A 20,222-nucleotide genomic window follows, 5' to 3' on the forward strand; every position below is an offset into this window, starting at 1 on the left:
TTGAAGGTTGACGTTTTTGTATTAAAAACACTTTTCTTTTATTGGTCGGATGAAATATGCTAATTGTGTGAGATAGGAATTTTGGGTTTTCATGAGCTGTATGCCAAAATCATCCGTATTAAGACAATAAAAGACCTGAAATATTTCAGTTAGTGTGCAATGAATCTAAAATATATGAATGTTAAATTTTCATCATTACATTATAGAAAATAATGAACTTTATCACAATATGCTAATTTCTTGAGAAGGACCTGTATTAGTGAACAAACAGCATCATGAAGACCATGGAACACAGCAGACAAGTAAGGGATGAAATTATAATTCAATCCATCTTCCAAATATGTAAAGAAAAGTACAGTTAAGTGCAAAGCCAAAGCAAAATTTAATATGCAACAACCAAAACATATCCAAGCAATACATTTAGCTAGATTAATAGTGTATGGAAATTTTATCCTTTATTTTCCAACCTGCCCCTCTCCTACCCATCTGATTAAAAGAATCTGTCAACATTAAGCATTATTTTAAACACACCATCCCCACAAAGACAGTATTTGAGAATCTGTAAGAAGCTGGAAGAGTCTTGAGGCTTGGGCAAAGCAGAAAAACAGCCAGAGGTGGTTTCAACAAAGCATATTCATATGTTTGAATTATCCAGTCAACTCTAGACTTAAATCCAACTGGGAATCTGAGGGAAAACTTGAAAACTCACGTACAAGCACTCTTGCGAGTGTCGCGAGGACACTGCTAGGACACCCCTACACATTGGCCATTTTAGAATGGCCAAACTCTAACACTCAGTAGTTTAAATCTAACCTCCCCAACAACCCTATACCATTCCAAACCCTTTGTGAAGTGCCTTGAGATGACATGTGTTGTGAATAGGTGCTATATAAATAAAACTGAATTGAATTGAATTGTTTAATTGGACTGTTTTGCAAAGATTAATGGGCAAAAATCTCCAAAGGAGCAAAAGGTTGTAAAATTATACCACAAAATACTTTCAGATGGAATTGCAACAAAAGCTGGTTCTTTAAAGTATTGACTGAGGGGAGCTGGGTATAGACGTCAAACTTTTCATGTTCTTGATAAAAAGTCCAACTATTGCATTAATTCCTTTCACCTCACAAATTATTGTCAGTTGATCTATCATATAAAGTCCAAACTAGGTTGTAACATGATAAAATGTGTAAAACTTAAATGGCATATCAATACTTTTACAAGGGACTCTATGTATGTGTGTTTGATTTAAAGAAACAGAGCCAGCAAAGAACCCCAAAGGTTGTGAAAGAGCTTTTGCATTTGATTCATCCAAGGAACGCAGGCACACATGCATGCAACCTCTCAGTCACAGGGGCTGTGTTGACTTAAGAGTTAATGAATGGATGATTGAGGCCTGCAGGGGTTGGGGAAAGCAGCGCCGTGGAAACAACCCCTCTTTCCCAGGAAAGCAGCATATAAGTTGAGTTAAAGACAGAAAAGAGGGAGAGAAAATGAGTGCTTCACACAGACAGAGCTGATTTCTGTGTACAGAGAGAGAGACTGCCTGGAAGGGCTTTTGGAAGCATTCAAAAGCACTAATAAAGCTAGGAGCATGTACTTGACAAGGACCCAAGGGGGAGAAGAGTGAAAGAGGAGCAGCTGTTGGAGGAGGAGAGTTAGACAAAGGAGGGGGGGCTGTCCTTGCTTGCTCTTCATTCTGAGGTCTGTATGTGGGAGGAGGCAGTGGGAGAGCTGGAGCAAGAGGGGGAACAAGAGAAGAAAAGAGCAGTAAGCAAAATGTTTGGCATGTAAAAACACATCTGACAATTGTGTGTTCTGGATAGTTTTGGGCAGCCTCCCTTTCTACCCTTCTCTGTATTGCACACCTTTGTGTCTTTTGAGGGGACCATGCTGCAGTGGAGGACTATTCCTTGGCTCTGCGCTCTCCTGCTGGGGCTGATGGGGCTCCCGACGTCGGGCTCCGACTTCCAGCATCACCAATACGAGGACATGGTGAGAGCCCTGTTTGCAGTGCAGAGCGAATGCCCCTACATCACTCGCCTCTACAGCATCGGGCGCAGCGTGGAGGGGCGCCACCTCTATGTGCTGGAGTTCAGTGACAACCCAGGAATCCATGAAGCTTGTGAGTAACACCTGATTCATTGTTTGGCTGCACAATGTGGAGGAGGATTCAACAAAAAGACACAAACATGGATTTTATTGTGTGTTCAAATTAATTTGCATCCACTAAAGGTTGAGAAAAGGACATTGATTTTTGGTGAAATATGTAACAGATTTCAGAGCACATTTTGTTCATTTGCACTTTTTGGTGTTGGGACATAGCTGGCAGGAGACTGAGCAGCCTGTGAAGATTCTGGTTTCGTCCCAACGAGTTAAAACACAAGCCTTCAGATTTGGCTTTATGAGGACAAAAAGAGAAGAGTGATTCCAAAGCTGGCGTCCTTGATAAACATCGGTGGAAATCCTACAAAAAAAAGAAAATTCTGAAGAACTGAGCCAACATCTGTGTTTCATCTGAGTTTTTCTGCCATCCTACCTAAACTGTATGGTGCAATTCAAAACTGAGCAGATGACTAATAGGTTCACTTTGAGTCAACATGGGCTTAACCCTGAGCCTTCTCCTGCTAAATGTTTTGCTTGTTTAACCCACCACCATCCCCCCCCCCCCCCCCCCCCCCCTCCATTCCAAATCAGCTCTGCTGTTTATTTTGCTTTTTGGTTGCAAATTGAAAACCATAACCTCATTGCACCTCATCTTTTTGTGGGTAAAATGCTAACCATTTATGTCACATGCATTCAAGTTTTTTTCCATTCCCTCATCTGCTTAAGCAACCATTTGAAAAATAGCCTGACATTTGCAAAGAATGCTATTTTGGCCACGACTGAGCTTGCATTTTTATTTTTTCCCCCTTTCTGCTTTTGCACACGTACAGGCTTCCTTCAGTAGAATAGAAGGATGTGTGTCTGCTCTTTTGCAAGGTGAAAAACAGGAACTATACACTTCATGACGCGGGAGTGACCCAAGGTCTTGTCTAGGTCACACTCCAGGACTTTCGGCTGGTTCGTTTGCTCTTTCTGCTGCTGTCTGTTAGTGGTTCATGAACCTGCAGCCAGTTGGCTTCCTGGTAAAGAAAAGGGGGTGAATTGCAGACGCCAAGCTGCCATGTGCGACTCATGAACTATTAATGAATTTGGAAGCATTAGCACTGCTTCCCTCCAAATCCATTTCCGCATTCCTCTTTTGAACAACATAGATGCAAACAACTCAAATCTTATTTGATAGTTACCAGTGTTCAGTCTTCTGGTCCCATTAAATGCAGGTCTCGGTTTTTTGGCATTTCAGGAATGATTAATGAAGCAACCCTTGGGAGGAGGGAAATCTATCCAGCGGACAAGGTTGTTTGGATTGGTTGCTCAAAGATACCAACGAGAATACCAGATGACCTTCTCTGAAATAATCAGCCGCAATCACTTATTTGACTTCGCTTCCCTGTTTTCAGAACTGAAATTGAAATTGTCCTTTATGAGAAAAGTTTAAGTTTTTCTCCTTTAATCAGTTAATACACTCAAGGATTTTTCAGCTGCAGCCTTGATTTATCATAGCACGATGTCTGACTTCTCACCTAATTCTACTCAGAGTTTGTCTAATAGAAGTCCTTAAACATCACTTTGGGCATTGACTGCATATAGAAGAAGATTGCATCGTGTGAACCAATTATAAACCTGCCAGAATGAGCTGAAACAATAACTCTCTACTACATGTGCCACACACTTTTAGTAAGAACAGCAGTCTAAGCTGCCTTTAGTAATACATATATATATATAATTAATAAAACCTTACAATTACGTTAATTTCCCATTCAAAGCTGTTTCATCCAAGTCTGTTACTTATATTTGAGTTGCACTTAAGGCCTTCAGACTTGACTCAGACTCAATGTCTGGGACTCGAGTCTCATTAACAGTCTTTATCTACTGTAGATCATTTGAGTAAATGCTTAATACTCCTACAGCTTTAGTTGAACCCTACATAGCTACTCTATTTTCTGAACTTACTAATTCATATTATTAATGCCTAAATACTTTTATTGGCTAATATTTAATACCCCATAAAATTTTAAAGTATATTAATTAGAAATTCAACAGTATAATTGGCTCATATTGTTCAAATAGGTCTATTTGCTTTTGGAGTGGTTGAGTTAAATGGTAAATGTAATGTATTAAAAAGTATGTGTGTATGTGTGCTCATGCTGGATGGTCTTTTAACTTTCCTGCTCCCTACATTTTTCCAATTCTTCCACCAGTGGAGCCGGAGTTCAAGTACATTGGCAACATGCACGGCAACGAGGTGCTCGGCCGTGAACTCCTCATCAAGCTCTCACAGTTTCTATGCGAGGAGTACCGTGCTGGAAACCAGCGGATCACGAGGCTGATCCATGACACTCGCATCCACATCCTGCCCTCCATGAACCCTGACGGCTATGAAGTGGCAGCCAGACAGGTAACGTAAACTCTGGTATACGTGTGAGCTTTTTGCTTCCACACGCCAAAAGAAAAAGCAGAGACAGATATCTCCCTAAAGGGACCCCCGTTGCCTGTTTTTCTAATCAAGCCATCTGCTACCTAAGAAGAAATATAAATACATTTTTACTTGTTTTTTACCAAAAAATGTGAAGGTCTCAGAGTGAAACTAAACACATGTATGTTAAATGAAAGCACATCTCTCACACTCAGCGCAGTTTGTTTAAATCCCTGTGTTATGTTAAGCCATCTGTTTTGATTTCAAATGACTGCATGTTTAAGACACAACACAAAGCTAGACAATAGTAGGTTTTTTTTTATCCCAGTGTTTGCTCCTGTTAGTGGCTACTCTGACACAAACTCATACATGTGTGTGCAATCTCTTTGAGACTAATTATACATCCAGAAGTGAGCTGTAGCATATGGCAGACCCTCTCTTTTCCAATTAGAGCACATGGGCATAAATGCACTATAATTTGGTGCTTAACAGATGTTTGGATGCAGCAGCATCTGAATAACAATGGCAAGGTTTGTTTTACATAATCTCTGTTGGCATGGTACTGGTTCTGTATTATAATTTTTTGTTTCTGAGGCAAATGAAAGAGAAACATGTTATATATTTTCCTGACAGTGGCAGTAGATTTCCCCATAAAAGGTCAGACTTTGGTTTAACTGCCTTATGCCTTCAGGGCAGGGGTCTTAAACCAAATACCTGTAGAGCCACCGTTCCTCAAATTTTAGATGCATCCCTGCACCAACACACCTGGATCAAATGGATGAATTATCTCTAGGGCTTATCATCAGGATCTGCAAATTAAATTGGTAATGAGCCATTCATTTGGTTCAGTTTTGTTGGAACAAAGATGCACCTAAACGTTGCAGGACGGTGGAGTCCAAGGAGCGGAGTGGGAGGCCCCTGCTTCAGGGTAAAGGCCTATTCATAGAGACGTTTGTTCTCTCTACCAGGGGTGCAACAACAAAATGATATCCTCTTTTTACAGCCCCAGTTTTGGAGTTCTTGCAGCTTGTTCTGGGCAGAACCTTTCTCTTGTGTGGCATCAGACAAATGTGAAGGTGGTGTGCTGCATTGGGAGGGATCTACAAAGACTTCCTAAGACACAGGTGTCAAACTCCAGATGGCGAAGGCCGGTGTCCTGCAACTTTTAGATTTATCTATGCTTGGACACACCTGAATCAACTAGGTCATTAGCAAGACTCTGACCACACAGTTCAATCAATTAAAGTAATTTGTCCAGGTCAAGAGGCAGACTGCTACCATCGTGCTTGGTTGCTGGTATGATGCTCTTTTCCTGAAATGTTGTATTAGTTTTATACACCTTCCAAAACGTTTGTCTTATCTTCGCACAGACAATTTCCCAAAAGTCAGGGAACCTTACAATGTTTTTCTGTGAAATGTGTAGGTTTTGTGTTCTTTTAGGTCAGCACTGGTTTTGGCCTTGGAACTCTCCAAAGGAGGCCATTTCTGCCCAGTAACGTTCTGATTGTTAAATCATGAACACTGAACTTTACTAGGCAAATGAGACCTGCAGATTTTTAGATGCTGTCCTAGGCTCTTTCCTGACCTTTTGGACATTGTCAATGTGTTCTTGGAGTAATCATGTCAGGCCGACTGCTCCTATGAAGGTTTACTAGTGTTCCATTGTTTCCTCCATTTGTGGATAATGGATCTTACTGTGGTTCTCTGGAGTACCAAAGCCTTACAAATACCTTTGTAACCATTTTTGAGACACAGATATGAGTGACATTATTTTTCATCTGTTCTTGTATTTCTTTAGATTTTTCTAACCTACTTCATGTTGTCAGACAGGTTCTGTTTAAGTGATTTTGGCGTGGCTAATTAACTGAACCATAAAATGTTGTTATTTAGGTTGGTTGATTTAGATTTATTCCTTCCGTTAATAAATGCAATCATAATTTGAAAACTGCATTTTGTATTTACTCTGCTAATATTTGACTGATTTTATGAACCAGGACCAGGTCTTGTTGGATTCTTATGCTGCGTTCCATTTACCTCTGAAATTGAAACTTGGATCTTGGACTCAAATCAAACAAAACCTGACTGATTTGTTTAGGCCAAAATGTGGTCCTTGACTGAATAATACAAATTTGGCTCGGTAGCACAGGTTGATGCAGATAGAGACTTCATTTTTCATTTTTAATTAGGTAAAATTAATACCGACCAATAAAATCTTCTTACAATCGCAAATTATGTACAACACAAAAGCAGACCTTGGTGCACCCAAAATCTGCTTTTATTAATATATTAAACTTGACTAAATACAGCAAGCATTTTGAAAACAAAATGATTTTTTGTCTATTATCAGTTATTACTGTTATTACTTATTACTGAAAGAGTTTGTTTTTTTTTTAATCGACCTCAAAAAACTTTCTAACTGAATGCCTTTTTTTAATAAGAAAAACATGCAAGGTTTTGAATCTACAATGATTTATACACTAATTTCCTACACAAAACTGGCTATTTGTTTAATTAAAATATTGCATGCTTAGTTTATTGTTGAGTAGGTTTTAGTTTTTAAAATATTTTAACTTTTCGTCCCATGAGTACAAACTTATTTTGGCCTACGTGACAAAAGGTTTGGACACCACTCGTTTAAGCAAGCTACCACCAGCAATACATGCTAAACAATTACTCAGTAGGTCAATGTGTGTTTGTGGGTCCACAGGGTCCAGAGCTGAATGGATATCTGGTGGGTCGAGGGAATGCCAGAGAGATTGATCTGAATCGAAACTTCCCAGACCTGAATGCACTTCTGTACTACTATGAGAAAAACAATGGAAGAAACCATCACCTTCCTCTGCCAGACAACTGGGAACTTCAGGTCAGTGGAGACACTCCAATAATAACCTGTTTATGCATGTATATAGCTGAAATCACATATTTAAATACACTGTATAAAAAGACACTGTCGCACTGTCTGACATTAAATCCCACTAAAATGTTTTAGGTCAGTTAGAATTATCAAAATTATTCCTATTTGCTAAATGCCAGAAAGTTGTCAAAAACTTTCTTTAAAGTCAAAACTTTACATACATTTCCTCAGTATTTGGTAGAATTGCCTTTAAACTGTTTGATTTGGGTCAAATGTTTTAGGTATGAATATAGCTAAACACCTGACAAAATGATGCTGCCACTTCCATACTTCAGTTGGAATAATAATCACAGGCTTCCACCTTTTCCCTTCAAATGCAATAGTCATTATGGCCAAACACTTTAATTTTAGTTTGATCAAACCACAGGACATGGGTTCAAAAATAGCATTTGTCCCTGAGTGCATTTGTAACTGTATTGCTTTTGCAGTCAAGGCTTCTTCCTCTCTGAGTGGGCTTTCAGCATATGTTGGTACAGGCCGCTGTGGATAATGACACTTTCTCACCAGCTTCAAATAGCATCTTCAAAAGATCTAATTTTATGTTGTTTTCATGCATTTTTTTCAGAAAACAGCTTGCATAAGTTAACACATAAATAGAAGAATGCATATCTCATGTTCTTTGTAAATATAAAGTAATTTTTTCCAAATTTTATGGTCATTTTTAAAACCAATGAACACCAGCTGCAGGCTTGTGAATATAATCCTTAAAAGTCTCTTTGAGGGTATAAACTGTGGCTTGACTTTTCAGAGTAAATACCATCATTCAGGTTGGCTTTGGAAGACACGTGGCTTTGTTCCAGGTGATCGAATGGCCTCTGTAGTTCACCGTGTACTTGCTTTAGGGCACTCGAGCATGAAATGAACAGTAGAGGGATTTATAAAAGCATGTGCCGTCAAAGTATTGGAAATAGTCTGCCAAAAAGCATATTTCTAGTATTAAGGTCAGGTCCTTGGGGGAGTCTCGACTTCTCTTCTTGAATGCAGAAAGAAAAGGCTGCTGTTCATGATTAACTCCTTTAAGTTTTCTCCCCAACTGGAATGGATACTGTGGCCTAATGGATTTGCATTTAATCAAAAATACAACAATGTCCCTATTGGCCTATTGTGCAAAGTCGCAAGCAGACAGGAAGGCGCTTGTTTCTACTTTTTAACAGTTTTTCAATGGTAAATTCAGCACAATCAACTTTTAATGATGACATTAAGTCCCCGAAATTGAAATGCAACGCAGATGCTCATGAGAATGCATGACTGTTATTTTAATTTCAAACAAGTGAAAAAAGACACATCAGGGTTCCATTAGGGGGTAAATATTACCTATAATATAATTTAATATAATTTAACTTGGCATCAACAGACAGAGAAATGTGCCTTAAGCTGGAAACTCTGTCTTTTTTTGTTACTATAAACGTTTTGCAAAACTATGAAAAAACTAAAAAATGATTGTTGTTGCAATCATAATGTAGCAATGCCCCATTAAAAAGTCAAAAATGGTAAAAATTAAAACCATACGTAGTAGAGAAGTAGGTATATTCAAAATATTTAGATTTCTTTAGTTCCCAGACTAAATTTAATTCTAAACTCTTCCCTTATAGTTAAACATGAGCACCTTACGTTTTCCTTCTGTTTTTCACCTGGGAAATAATAGAACTCACTAAAACTACAAATTTTCTATTTACTGACTGCTCTTTTACCCAGACTCTGCCTCTTGACAGGGAGACACAACTGTGCCACTGTTATCACCTTGTTCTTCATGCTAGTCAGGACCATTTTTACTTACAACATGAAGCCACAAGCCTTACGTTAGCCCTCAAGTAATGATATTTCATTCACAGAAATGATTGCAGTGAAAATTGAAATCAGAGACTCTTGAATCTGTAGTGAAAATCTTGCATAAATCTAAAATTTAAGGTCTTCATCATTGTTAATTATCTGGTAAAATGATCTGTTTTAATACTTTTCATCACCACCTCCCAGTATGGTTTTTAATACAAGTTCAATATCTAAAAAAAGAGCCCAACATTGAGAAAGCCTCACTATGGGAAGCACACTAAATGAAAAATATCACTGAGGGATCCACCATGTGTGGATTAGTGTGAATAATTTTTATACTATAGGGTACAGCTAGTATTGCATGTACCATAAATTCATTGTCACTTTGTTGACAGCTACTACTTCAGAGGATGCACCCATGTGACTAACGGTTCACAGATATACTTAAGTCCTTCTGCCTGGTTGCATCTGCTGTGTTCAAGGTCATCAGGCACTGGTCGGCAGACTGTGTTTATTGTTCTGCATACTGTTCCCAAGGAGAGGTATTACGATGCGTCTCTAAACATGAACTGATAGGGAAAACTTATCACAGCTCAAAGTGAAAAGCTGAGCTTTAAGGCTTCTCCATTAGTGTTCTGGAGATACTTGCTGAAGCTGAAACTGTTGGGCTCATGTTAATGTCATTTGCATACTGAGCGTTTTCTGCAGAGGTTTCTATCCTGGGGCTTTTTGAAAGCACGTTTAATTTTTAATGCTTATGCTTTTTCTTGGTCTGTAAGTTTTGTTTTGTTGCATTTATAGCCAGTTATTTTCATTACCCCAAAACAGAGATTTTGTAAAGTATTTTCAAACAAACGTGGGTTCTCACCGGGTACTCCGGCTTCCTCCCACAGTCCAAAGACATGCCTATTAGGTTAATTGGTCACTCTAAATTGCCCTTAGGTGTATGAATGAGTGTGTGCTTGTTTGTATGTGTGTTGCCCTGCAATGGACTGGCGACCTGTCCAGGGTGTATCCTGCCTCTCGCCCATAGACTGCTGGAGATAGGCACCAGCTCCCCCGCGACCCACTATGGAATAAGCGGTAGAAAATGACTGACTGACTGATTTTCAAACAGCTTCCACATCTTCTCATTTTGTCATGATCTAACCAAAAGGTTCAGTGAATTGTATTGGGATTTTATGACAGACCAATGCAAGCAGTGTATAATTGTGAAGTGGTAGAAAAACAATACATATTTTTCTAAAATTCTTTAAATAAAAACCCTAAAACTCTGAAAGTGTCATCATTAAGATGTCTGTTGATATCTAAATGTAATTGAATTATGGTTTCAATTGATCAAATGGTCTAAAAAAGCCTGACTTTGTCATGTCAGTTTGTGAAGGACTCAAATGCACAGATGATTTGAGGTGAAGCTGAATGCTTTAATAATAAAATAAAGAAAAACTACAAAAAGGTAAAGTGGACTTACACATGGAGAACAGGACATGGAGAACAAATGGACCAGGCTGGAACAGCAGTCCAACAGAAGAATCCAGCAGTGAACAATGAGAAGCAGTGACCAGGGTGGAGAAATGACCAGATGACCTAATCAGAGGAAATGAGTTGCAGCTGAGGCAGAGAGAAAGGCGGAGCAGCTGAAGGAGGAAAACTAATTAATAAAAAAAGAGCTTAACCAAAATACAAAGAAACCCAGGGAGAATCTACTATAATTATAACAGGGAAAAACCCTAGATGTATGAAGGACACTAGAATAACCACAAAAGAGTGAACTACTAAAGAAAACAGATACAGGGGTAGATACAGCCAAGGACTGGCCAAACTTGATGTACATAGAAGTGAAGTGCTTGGATTTCCATTCCTGTTCAGCCCACGGTTTTCTGATACAACTAAATAAAGCCCAGTGCCCTTAGAAGTAACCTAATTAGCACCACTGCAAATGCACACAGACATGGCCATCCACCTAAGTTGATGGGCAAGAAGAACATTAATCAGAGAAGCAGCAAAAAAGACTCTGGAGGAGCTGCGGAGAGGAGAATCTTTTGACACGACATCTATTAGTCGTGCACTTTACAAATCTCAGCTTTATTGAAAAGTGGAAAGAAGAAAGCCATTTATGAATGAAAGCCACAAGAATTCTTGTTTGCAGGTTGTGACAAGCCATGTAGGGGACACAACAGGTTGGAGAACAATCTCTGGTCAGATTCAAAATGAAACATTTAAGTCTATGTAATACACTGTAGTGACACACCATCCTGAACGCACCATCCCCACAATGAAACATGTTGGTGGCAGCATCATGCTGTGGGCAAGCTGGTCACAGTGAATGGAATAACAGATGAAACTAAATACAGGGTAGTCCTGGAAGAAAAACTGTAATAACACTTTCAGTTTTCAGAAAGCGGGTTCTACAAAGTATTGACCCAGGGAGGCCAAGTTTAAATGCACTTCACACTTTTCCGATTTCTTTTTCTAAAAACATTTAAATACCATGTTTGCTCCCCCCCCCAAAAATGCCAATAAAATGTCTCCATAACTTTGTGCTTATAAAGTTCAGGCTGTATGAACAGTTTTGCAAGGTACTGTACTAGAAATTTTGTGAATACCTATTTAAAGTACATTCACCTCGTGTTTCCATTTACTCGCATTCCTCATTGTACGGAAATCCTCAGCATTACTTTCTTTCAAACACTTACCCTGACTGTTCTTCATAGGTTGAACCTGAGACTCTGGCAGTTATAAAATGGATGCAAAACTACAATTTCGTCTTGTCTGCCAATCTCCACGGAGGAGCAGTGGTGGCCAATTACCCCTTCGACAAATCAAGAGACCCTCGCATTCGAGGGAGGAACACATACGCAGCCACTCCGGATGACAAAATCTTTAGGCAGGTGTGGGGCTGTTAAGTTACTTCCAGATGTTGCACAGCTGACCTGATCTCATTATCTGTTGCATAATTTGTGCAAGCATCTGAATGACGGGGGAACACTTGCATTTGTTTGTGATGATAGTTGGCAAGGACCTACTCGTACGCTCACAGCTGGATGCACAAAGGCTGGAACTGTGGAGACTTCTTTAACGAAGGGATTACCAATGGAGCAAGCTGGTACTCTCTATCTAAAGGTAACCAAACCCTCACTGCTGGTATGACTACATCCTCTGTTCGTGTTCTTATTCTGTTTGTCATTGCTTTATATCTTTTAAAAATACTTTCTCTTGGTTTCAGCAGTTTTTGCTAGATAATGACAGGTTTTTCAGCTGCGTGTGCATTTTCTGCACTGTATGACCTCTGCTTGTTTCCTGGTTTTTCCCTTATACATTGATTATTTTCTCACTGATTGCTTCGGGACCTTTGGTTATTGCTTTATCACTGGATGCAGTCCTCCACAAAGCTTTTTTCTGGAAAGATTATCACTCTGACTGACTCCTCATTATCTAGTTTGGACCCTTGCTTTGCTAAACAAACTAACCCAACTGAATTTAGCTTATATTTGGGTCTTCCATCCTGTTGTTATGTCTCAGCAATGTTGAATTTAGTTTTTTTTTCTGTGGCAAATAAAAAACGTTATTTTAGACTGGTATTTTAGACTGCAATTAAAGGTGCTGCTGACCAGTTTCGAATTTATTACACTTAAATATTAGAAGAACATTGGAGTGACAACTAATTTTTGCTTGAAATAAGCAGATTAATAAAAAATATATCAGAAACCCCTATGCAGCGAAATAGCATAATCATTACATTTTGCACCTCTCAGCTGTACACAACCGTGCCTGAAATCCAGTGAGAAAATTTGCCAAGGGACAAAACAGGTAAAAGCTGGATAATGTGTTAAGTAATGTTGTAATGCTGTGTTTGATTTGCTTCAGAAGCTGGAAAAGCAACAGCTGAGTTTAGCCCGTTCTAGTTTAAAGTCACAATTACAATGAGGTTTGCAATTTTTTGTAGTGGTAACTGCTTTTTTTTACCACCATCCCTGTAAGAAATAGACGTGATTTCAACGTAGAAGCTATATTCTGACCTCATTTTAGACCAGTCAATGAGTCATCAGTTTGAAGGGGTGATTTCAACCTATATGCTTCATCTAGGTTTAGACCTGGGACCGTCTTCTAGATTTAAACTGGTTTACGCTTAGACTTCAGATGGAAAACTCATAAGATCCACAAATAGGTTTGTAAACCAGGCAAAATGTCAGCAAGCATAAACCAACATGGCTTCATTTGATTTAGTAAGCTAGATTTCACCCTGTTTCCAGCTGTTGTATCGTGGTAATAATATCAAAATCCCGGAAACACTGTGTTTTTTTGTTTCTGCTCACAAATAGAGAGAATAATGATAAATATGTTGAGATATTTACATATTTACACTGTACTGAGGGACAGAAACAGGCATTTTAATCTAAGTTTCGTTAAACGATCAAGCTGTCCAGCAAGACACTTCCTCCATATCATCAGTTTTTTGCCAAAGAAAAGAAAAAGTTCTGCAGCAAGAATAATAACTGTAAGCAAAATGTATCCTTCCCCTAAAGAAGCCTTTTTGCCAAAGATTTAGATAAAACTTCAAATGTTCATCAGACTCTAAGAGCGAGTGTTCAGTTTGAGCTCATTTAATCCGTGGATGCGACAGTACCCACCTCCTTGATGTAAGTTGTGGTCTGGGACGTCTGGTGTTTCTGTTTGGAATGTGAAGCTGCAGAGCTCTTCGGCTGAGTCATGCAAGCTTTTGAATTGGATAAAACCAGCCGTGGTCTCATTTAGCAAGAGTATGTTATGTTTAATTTGACAAGTCATTTTGCTCCAAGTGTTGTGTCAAGGTCTGTGAGGTTACGCTTGAGCCTTTCACTTCCAAGCCGGACCTCAAATGCGTGAGCTTCGTCATATGGCATCAAAAGGGACAAGAAGCTTCTTTCTGAAGCTTGAATAAAACATTTTAATTAAAAACAGCTGTTTAAAAGCATTTCCCCCCTTACAGATGTCTTTTGTTTTTACTTTTATGTGTCAGAAATCAAATGTTACTATCAGACAAACATAACCTGAGAAAGTACAAAATGCAGTTTGGAAATGATAACTTAATTATTTAAAGAAAAAGCCATCCAAAACAACTTAGCCCTATTTACAAAGGTTATTACCTGCTAAATCTGATAAATGGCTTGTCTATCTTGCCAGCAGCAACTGGTATCAGTCATCTCTAATAACGGTCAAGTTATTATATCACCTCATAGTCTTTTTTTTCTCTGTGGAGGAATTTTGCCCCACTCTTCTTTGTAGTTTTGTTTTAATCCAGCCACACAGGAGGGTTTTTGAGCATCAGTGGCCTGTATTATCATGCTACAGCATCTTAATCGGAAGTCCAGACTTTTACTAGGCCATTCCAAAACCTTCATTGTGATTTTCTGGAGGCATTCAGAGGTGGGCTTGTTGGTTTGCTTTGGGTCGTTGACCGGTTGCACAACCCAAGTGTGTTTGAACTTACGGCCAGACACTAATGGCTGGACATTCTCCATAGAGAACAATCAATTACCGCAAGCTGTCTATATCCTGAAGAAGCAAAGCAGTCCCAGACCATCACACTTCTAGCGATCATCAAGATGTTTTGAGGAAAAAGTAAAACTTACTTTTAATTTTTTTTTTTTTTTTTTTTTGGTCAGCAGTGTTTTTCACCTGGGAACTCCTCCGTGGAGCCCATTTTTACTCCATCTCTTTCTTATTGAATCACAAACACTGATCTTAAATTAGGCAAATGAGGCCTGCAATGCTTCAGATGTTCTTTGTTCTTTCATGATCTCCTGGATGAGCCGTTGATGTATTCCCGGAGTCCTTTTGGTAAGCCAGCCACTCCTGGCAATGTTCACCGGTGTTCCATTTTTTTTCCGTTTGTAGATTAATGCTCTCTCTGGGGTTCTCTAGAGTCCAAAGCTTTAGACATGGCTTGTAACCCTTTCCAGACTGATAGATGTCAGTGGCTGTTTTTATCTGTTCTTAGATTTAGTTTTACATTTAGACATTTTAGCCTACTTCATGTTGTCAGACAGGTTCTAATTAAGTGAATCTTTGGTTCTACTGGTCAGGTAGGTATTAGGCCAGGGTATTGTTAGTGAAACTGAGTCCTAGAAATAATTTTAATTACAGTTAAATAATACAAACAAGGATGACAATTATATTTTCATATAGAGCCAGGTTTATTTGGATAGATTTTTGCCCCCTAAATTATTGAAATCAACCTTTGAAAACTGCTGTTCGTATTTACCCACCGTATCTGTGTCTAATAGAAGACACAGATAAGGTGATGGTCTGTGCTTATCTTGTCTGATATTAAAATAACTTGGATGATCTAAAACATTTAAGCTTGACAAAAGATGAAAAACTGAGGAAATCTGTCAGGGGACTCTGACAGAGCACTAAATGCATATTGTTTGCAACTTCTTAATCCTTAAAAAAAACTTTGAAAGCTGATCTTTCTTCTAAAATCTAACAGAAATAGATTCATTATCTGCTTTTTTAATATATAATTTCTGTGTTTACTTTAGGCATGCAGGACTTCAACTACCTGTATACGAACTGCTTTGAGATCACGCTGGAGCTGAGCTGTGACAAGTTTCCTTCAGAGTCAGCTCTGCCCAGAGAATGGCTCGCCAACAGAGAAGCACTGGTTTCGTACCTGGAACAGGTTTGAGTTCCCATTGATGCTTATAAGTCATTCTAATGTACTCTTTTTCTAAATTTGGTCCCACAGTTTCAGAGAAATGTTGTGGTTTGGCGTAAAGCTGAAATGTGCTCTTAATTTACTCTGTTGATAATGAATGGACAAAAAGTCTAAAATCACAAGAGGGGATGATATTTTTTCCACTGTGGTGATCCAACAGACTAAAAACTGAAGGCCTCACAGTCTGTGGAAAGTTTATTGTTTTGGAACATTTGATTGAAATGTAATTTGTGACCTTACATGACTTTATCTTAATGCATCACTGTAGTTAACAGCTATACCATGATGTTTTGGATAATTCAGACTCGAGCACTTTTACTTTTCTTTTTAATGCTTAATTGCCATTTGTCTGTTTTCAGGTGCATCATGGGATAAAGGGCATGGTGTATGACGAGAACAACAACCCAATCAGTAAAGCTGAGATCTCTGTAGCCGGCATCAGCCACGATATGACAACCGGTGAGACGGCTGTCTGTTTCTTCTTATATAAATGGTTTTTCATAGCAACCTGCTGAAAGAGCATTTATATTGTGTGATGTGTTATTGTGCTGAACAGAATTTCTGCATGCATATGCATATGTTTAGGGATATGTACGTGCTTTGTCTGCATTTTAGGAGTTATTTGTGTGATCTTTTCTTTCTAGATGCTGAAGAGAAATTTCCATTTTTATTAACAATAAAGCAATCTTATCTTCATCATTCGTACAGTTACAAGAGACAGAAATTATAGTAAAAGACAAAAGCAGGCATCTAAATAGTTTCTGTTCCTGGAGCAGGGTAAGGTTTAACAAACATTAGGTGAAACTGACATTTAATTATTTCAAAATGACAACAAAAGCAGCCAAGCTCTGGGTGGAAAGTAAGAGGTCCCCCTCTGCTGGTCAAGGCTAGAAATGCACTTCTGTAAGAAATCCAATCTGAATACACAGTTTTGGGCTTTAATGGTGCGGATAGGAATTCGGTGCACAACTTTGAATTTATTGTAGAGTGTTTTTATTCTACACAGGGTCGAAGTTATACATACTGGAGTAAATACTGGTGTACTCCTTTGCTAATATTTGGGTAAAACTCCCTGTACCCAGTTGCGCCTCAGCCAGCAAATGTTTTGTTGGCATCTACAAGCTTCTGTCATTGTTGTGGCTGAATATCAGACCTCTCTTTTAAGGCAGAACTGGTAGAGTTCATTTCAATTGTTTATTTTTATTATTGGTTCCTGACTTTGACACATAGCAAATACATTTTTAGTTTGGTTTAAATCTGGGCATTTCCAGAAGCTTAATGTTGGTACCAATACCAAGGATCTTGGGATCATTGTTCTGTTGGACCAGTTGTCTCCAAATTCAAGTCAAAATTATATTTTGCCCCTATGCTTCCCCATGACTTCACACCATTTTCAAAAATTAAATCTGATTAAACAGTACTGATGAAGTAGCATTTTTACCAAATACTTTTTTAGTCTTACTTGAGTAATTTTTTGGACAGCTACTTTTTCTACTTGAGCAAAAATATACTGCTACTCTTACTTGAGTACAATGTTTGGCTACTCTACCCACCTCTGCATGTTGGTGGCTGCAGAAAGCAGGAGGATTCTATGCAAACTGGTGATAACATTTAGTCAAGTATTGGTGGGGGTATACCTAAAATCCTTTTAGGTAGTTGTTGTATGGTCATTCCGCTCTGAAAAAGGACGGCTCATGAAATCCATGTCAGTGATGGGTATGTATGGTGTATATAAACTTTTGACTTTGGCTATATGTGTATAATACTCACAAACTACATAATTCTTGCTCTGTAGTTTAGACCAATTCTCAAGGTCTTTGGTGCAATTTATGTTTTGCTATAATTTTAAAAACATATTTTTAGTGATGATCATTTACTGTATTTCAGCTTTCTTCCACTGAGCTTCCCTTTCTTAATAATTATTATTGGGATTTGATCTTTTTCCTACTAGTCTGATGTTTATTTGACCCTTGTCTGACATTTACATGTCTGAACAGTATATGTGTAAATGGCGATGTAAAAATAACCTTTGAAACCAACCTCTTGGGTTCCATCAGGTGTGGATGGAGACTATTTCAGGCTTCTGCTGCCAGGTACGTACACGGTGAAAGCCTCTGCTCCAGGTTACCTCCCTTCATCCAACACAGTGACGGTGGGACCAGCTGAGGCTATCCAGGTGGGTCTCCAGGTCTAAATCCTTCAGAAGAGATAATGTTGACCAGGTTACCACTTAAGAGACGACTGAAATACTCACATTTCTTTTATTTGTTTCCTGGCAGCTTCATTTTTACTTGAAAAAAGCTCCAAAACAAAGCCTGAAAGGGAAGCACCATCATGGCAAGAAGAACATTTCCGTCCACAAGGCCTCACTGAAGCTCGGCCCAAGATAAAACCTGCACCCTAACCCAAAACTCAGACATCACACAGAAGTTAACACAGAGACTCAGACGTGGTCCCACTTAAGACATACTCCAGCATATAAATTATGTAAATGATATACGTTCATGATATATCTTTGTAGTCTTATGGTAATTATGTAATAAAAAAAAAAAATTCTGTTGATTATAAACAGTTTCATCTGTATGAAAGAATTGTTCCAAGCCTAAAGTATTTATGTAACAGTGTTGATATGTATGAACACAGCCGTTTGTGTAAAAAACAACTTTTTTTGTTGTTTTGGTTGCACAGAATTTGTGGAAAATTTAAAAATTAAAAGAATGTTTTTACAATTTTTCTACCACCTCTCAGTACTATTTTGCACTGATTGTCCTTTCACATTCACAACACATCATTGTAAATAACATAAATGCCTCAAAATGTATTTTCAATATTTAACCAAACCAACATATAGTTCTTTGTATGTTGCTGTATGTTTCATAAGTTTTAAAAATTGAAAAACCAGTCTGCATTATTATTATTATTATTATTATTATTATTATTATTATTATTACATAGTCTACTCCTAACCATTGGTCTCCTGGGTTCTTTTTCTCAGTCTCTCTGAGTTCTGGAAACCAATACTCTACAGACTTCTCTTGTCATAGACACTAGATGTCGCTGTTGTAAAAGGAAAACGATGCAAAGTAATCCCAACATTTGTTTCCTCGTTTTTTTTTTATCTTGCTTTTCGTCAGTTACTTTATTTAGTTAAAAAAATGCTACTGCTGTTTCATACTAGTATATGTAGTACTACTACAACTGATGTTGTAGCATTTGTACTAAATAGTCCCTCTGATAAAAATAGCAAAAAAACAACAAACTAATTTCCTTAACATTAACGGATATACCTTAATGGTGTACAGTCTGTTTACAGTTTTTTTCTTGCACAGGTGGGTAGAATATTAGCTGATTGATCAGTGCATCTATATCGTGATTATGTGGTTAATGTTTTTTCTAGAGTCATTTGAAACCCTTGCAGAACAAATATAGCCTCTGTTTGACGCACAGGAAAGAGGAAAAGCGCAGTTTACTGGGCATTCTATGAATATGTGACCTTTCCCCAAACCAGCATGCTTATCAACACCTTGCCACGTTACCATTTTAAAATGTAATATTATAAATATGTAACTGAATTTAGTTATAAATACAGTACTATTTATAAAAATTATAATATAAATTCAATATCTACTTTTAAAGTGACCATCTATGAGCAAAGTTATGAGAGGCATTTGCAGTAAATAATTAAACCAAAGGTCAAAGATGACTATAACAATCTGACATTAGTCATGCATTGTGATTTTGTTACTAACATCAGAAGCCATTTCATTCAAGTTTTGCCCACTAATTAATATTTATCTGTAGCTCATGCTTCTCAGAAAAACAAAACAACAGATTTATTGTTTGAGAGATGATGTCTTCTGAGTGAACAGTGATGTTCCAGTGGCAGCAATATTGAGACAAAACAATAGACCCACATAATGCCCACAGATGAAAGTGGCCACTGTTAAACAGACAGAACCGGCGTTTTTACTGAGACGAGGGTTCCTAGCTTTAGTAAATGCGTGTGTGTGTGTGTGTGTGTGTGTGTGTGTGTGTGTGTGTGCGTGAGGTCACACTTGCATTTGTGTAAACTTGGCTGACAGTGGCGTCAATGAATCCCACCAGACAGTAGTGAATGCCTCTTCTTGCACTTTTCTACCCACTCTCATTGACTCAGAGTTAATGGAACAAGCTCTGCGGTTTCAGAAGTCCTGGGTTTGTTGAGAGCCACATGCCTCAAAATATATTTGGCTATTGAAATAATGCCATGTCATAAGACTTTGGTGGTTTGTTGTTGAATATGTAATCAGAATAAGAGAGCTACAAACATGAATGAGAACAAA

The 20,222-nt window shown here is 38.2% G+C and overlaps 1 protein-coding gene across 1 annotated transcript; it reads left to right on the plus strand.

Moving 5' to 3' along the window:
- Positions 1-1,576: 1,576 nt before the first annotated feature.
- Positions 1,577-18,629, plus strand: cpn1 (carboxypeptidase N, polypeptide 1). The gene is made up of 10 exons (XM_047377913.1): positions 1,577-1,767; positions 1,882-2,122; positions 4,302-4,498; positions 7,224-7,379; positions 11,915-12,091; positions 12,212-12,323; positions 15,725-15,864; positions 16,260-16,359; positions 17,958-18,076; positions 18,180-18,629. Exons 1-10 carry the CDS (start codon positions 1,708-1,710, stop codon positions 18,288-18,290), a joined length of 1,413 nt encoding a protein of 470 aa, XP_047233869.1. The 5' UTR covers positions 1,577-1,707; the 3' UTR covers positions 18,291-18,629.
- The last annotated feature ends 1,593 nt before the right edge of the window (positions 18,630-20,222 follow it).

This window comes from Girardinichthys multiradiatus, chromosome 10 (assembly GCF_021462225.1).
Source record: "Girardinichthys multiradiatus isolate DD_20200921_A chromosome 10, DD_fGirMul_XY1, whole genome shotgun sequence".
In the NCBI taxonomy this organism is placed as follows: domain Eukaryota; kingdom Metazoa; phylum Chordata; class Actinopteri; order Cyprinodontiformes; family Goodeidae; genus Girardinichthys; species Girardinichthys multiradiatus.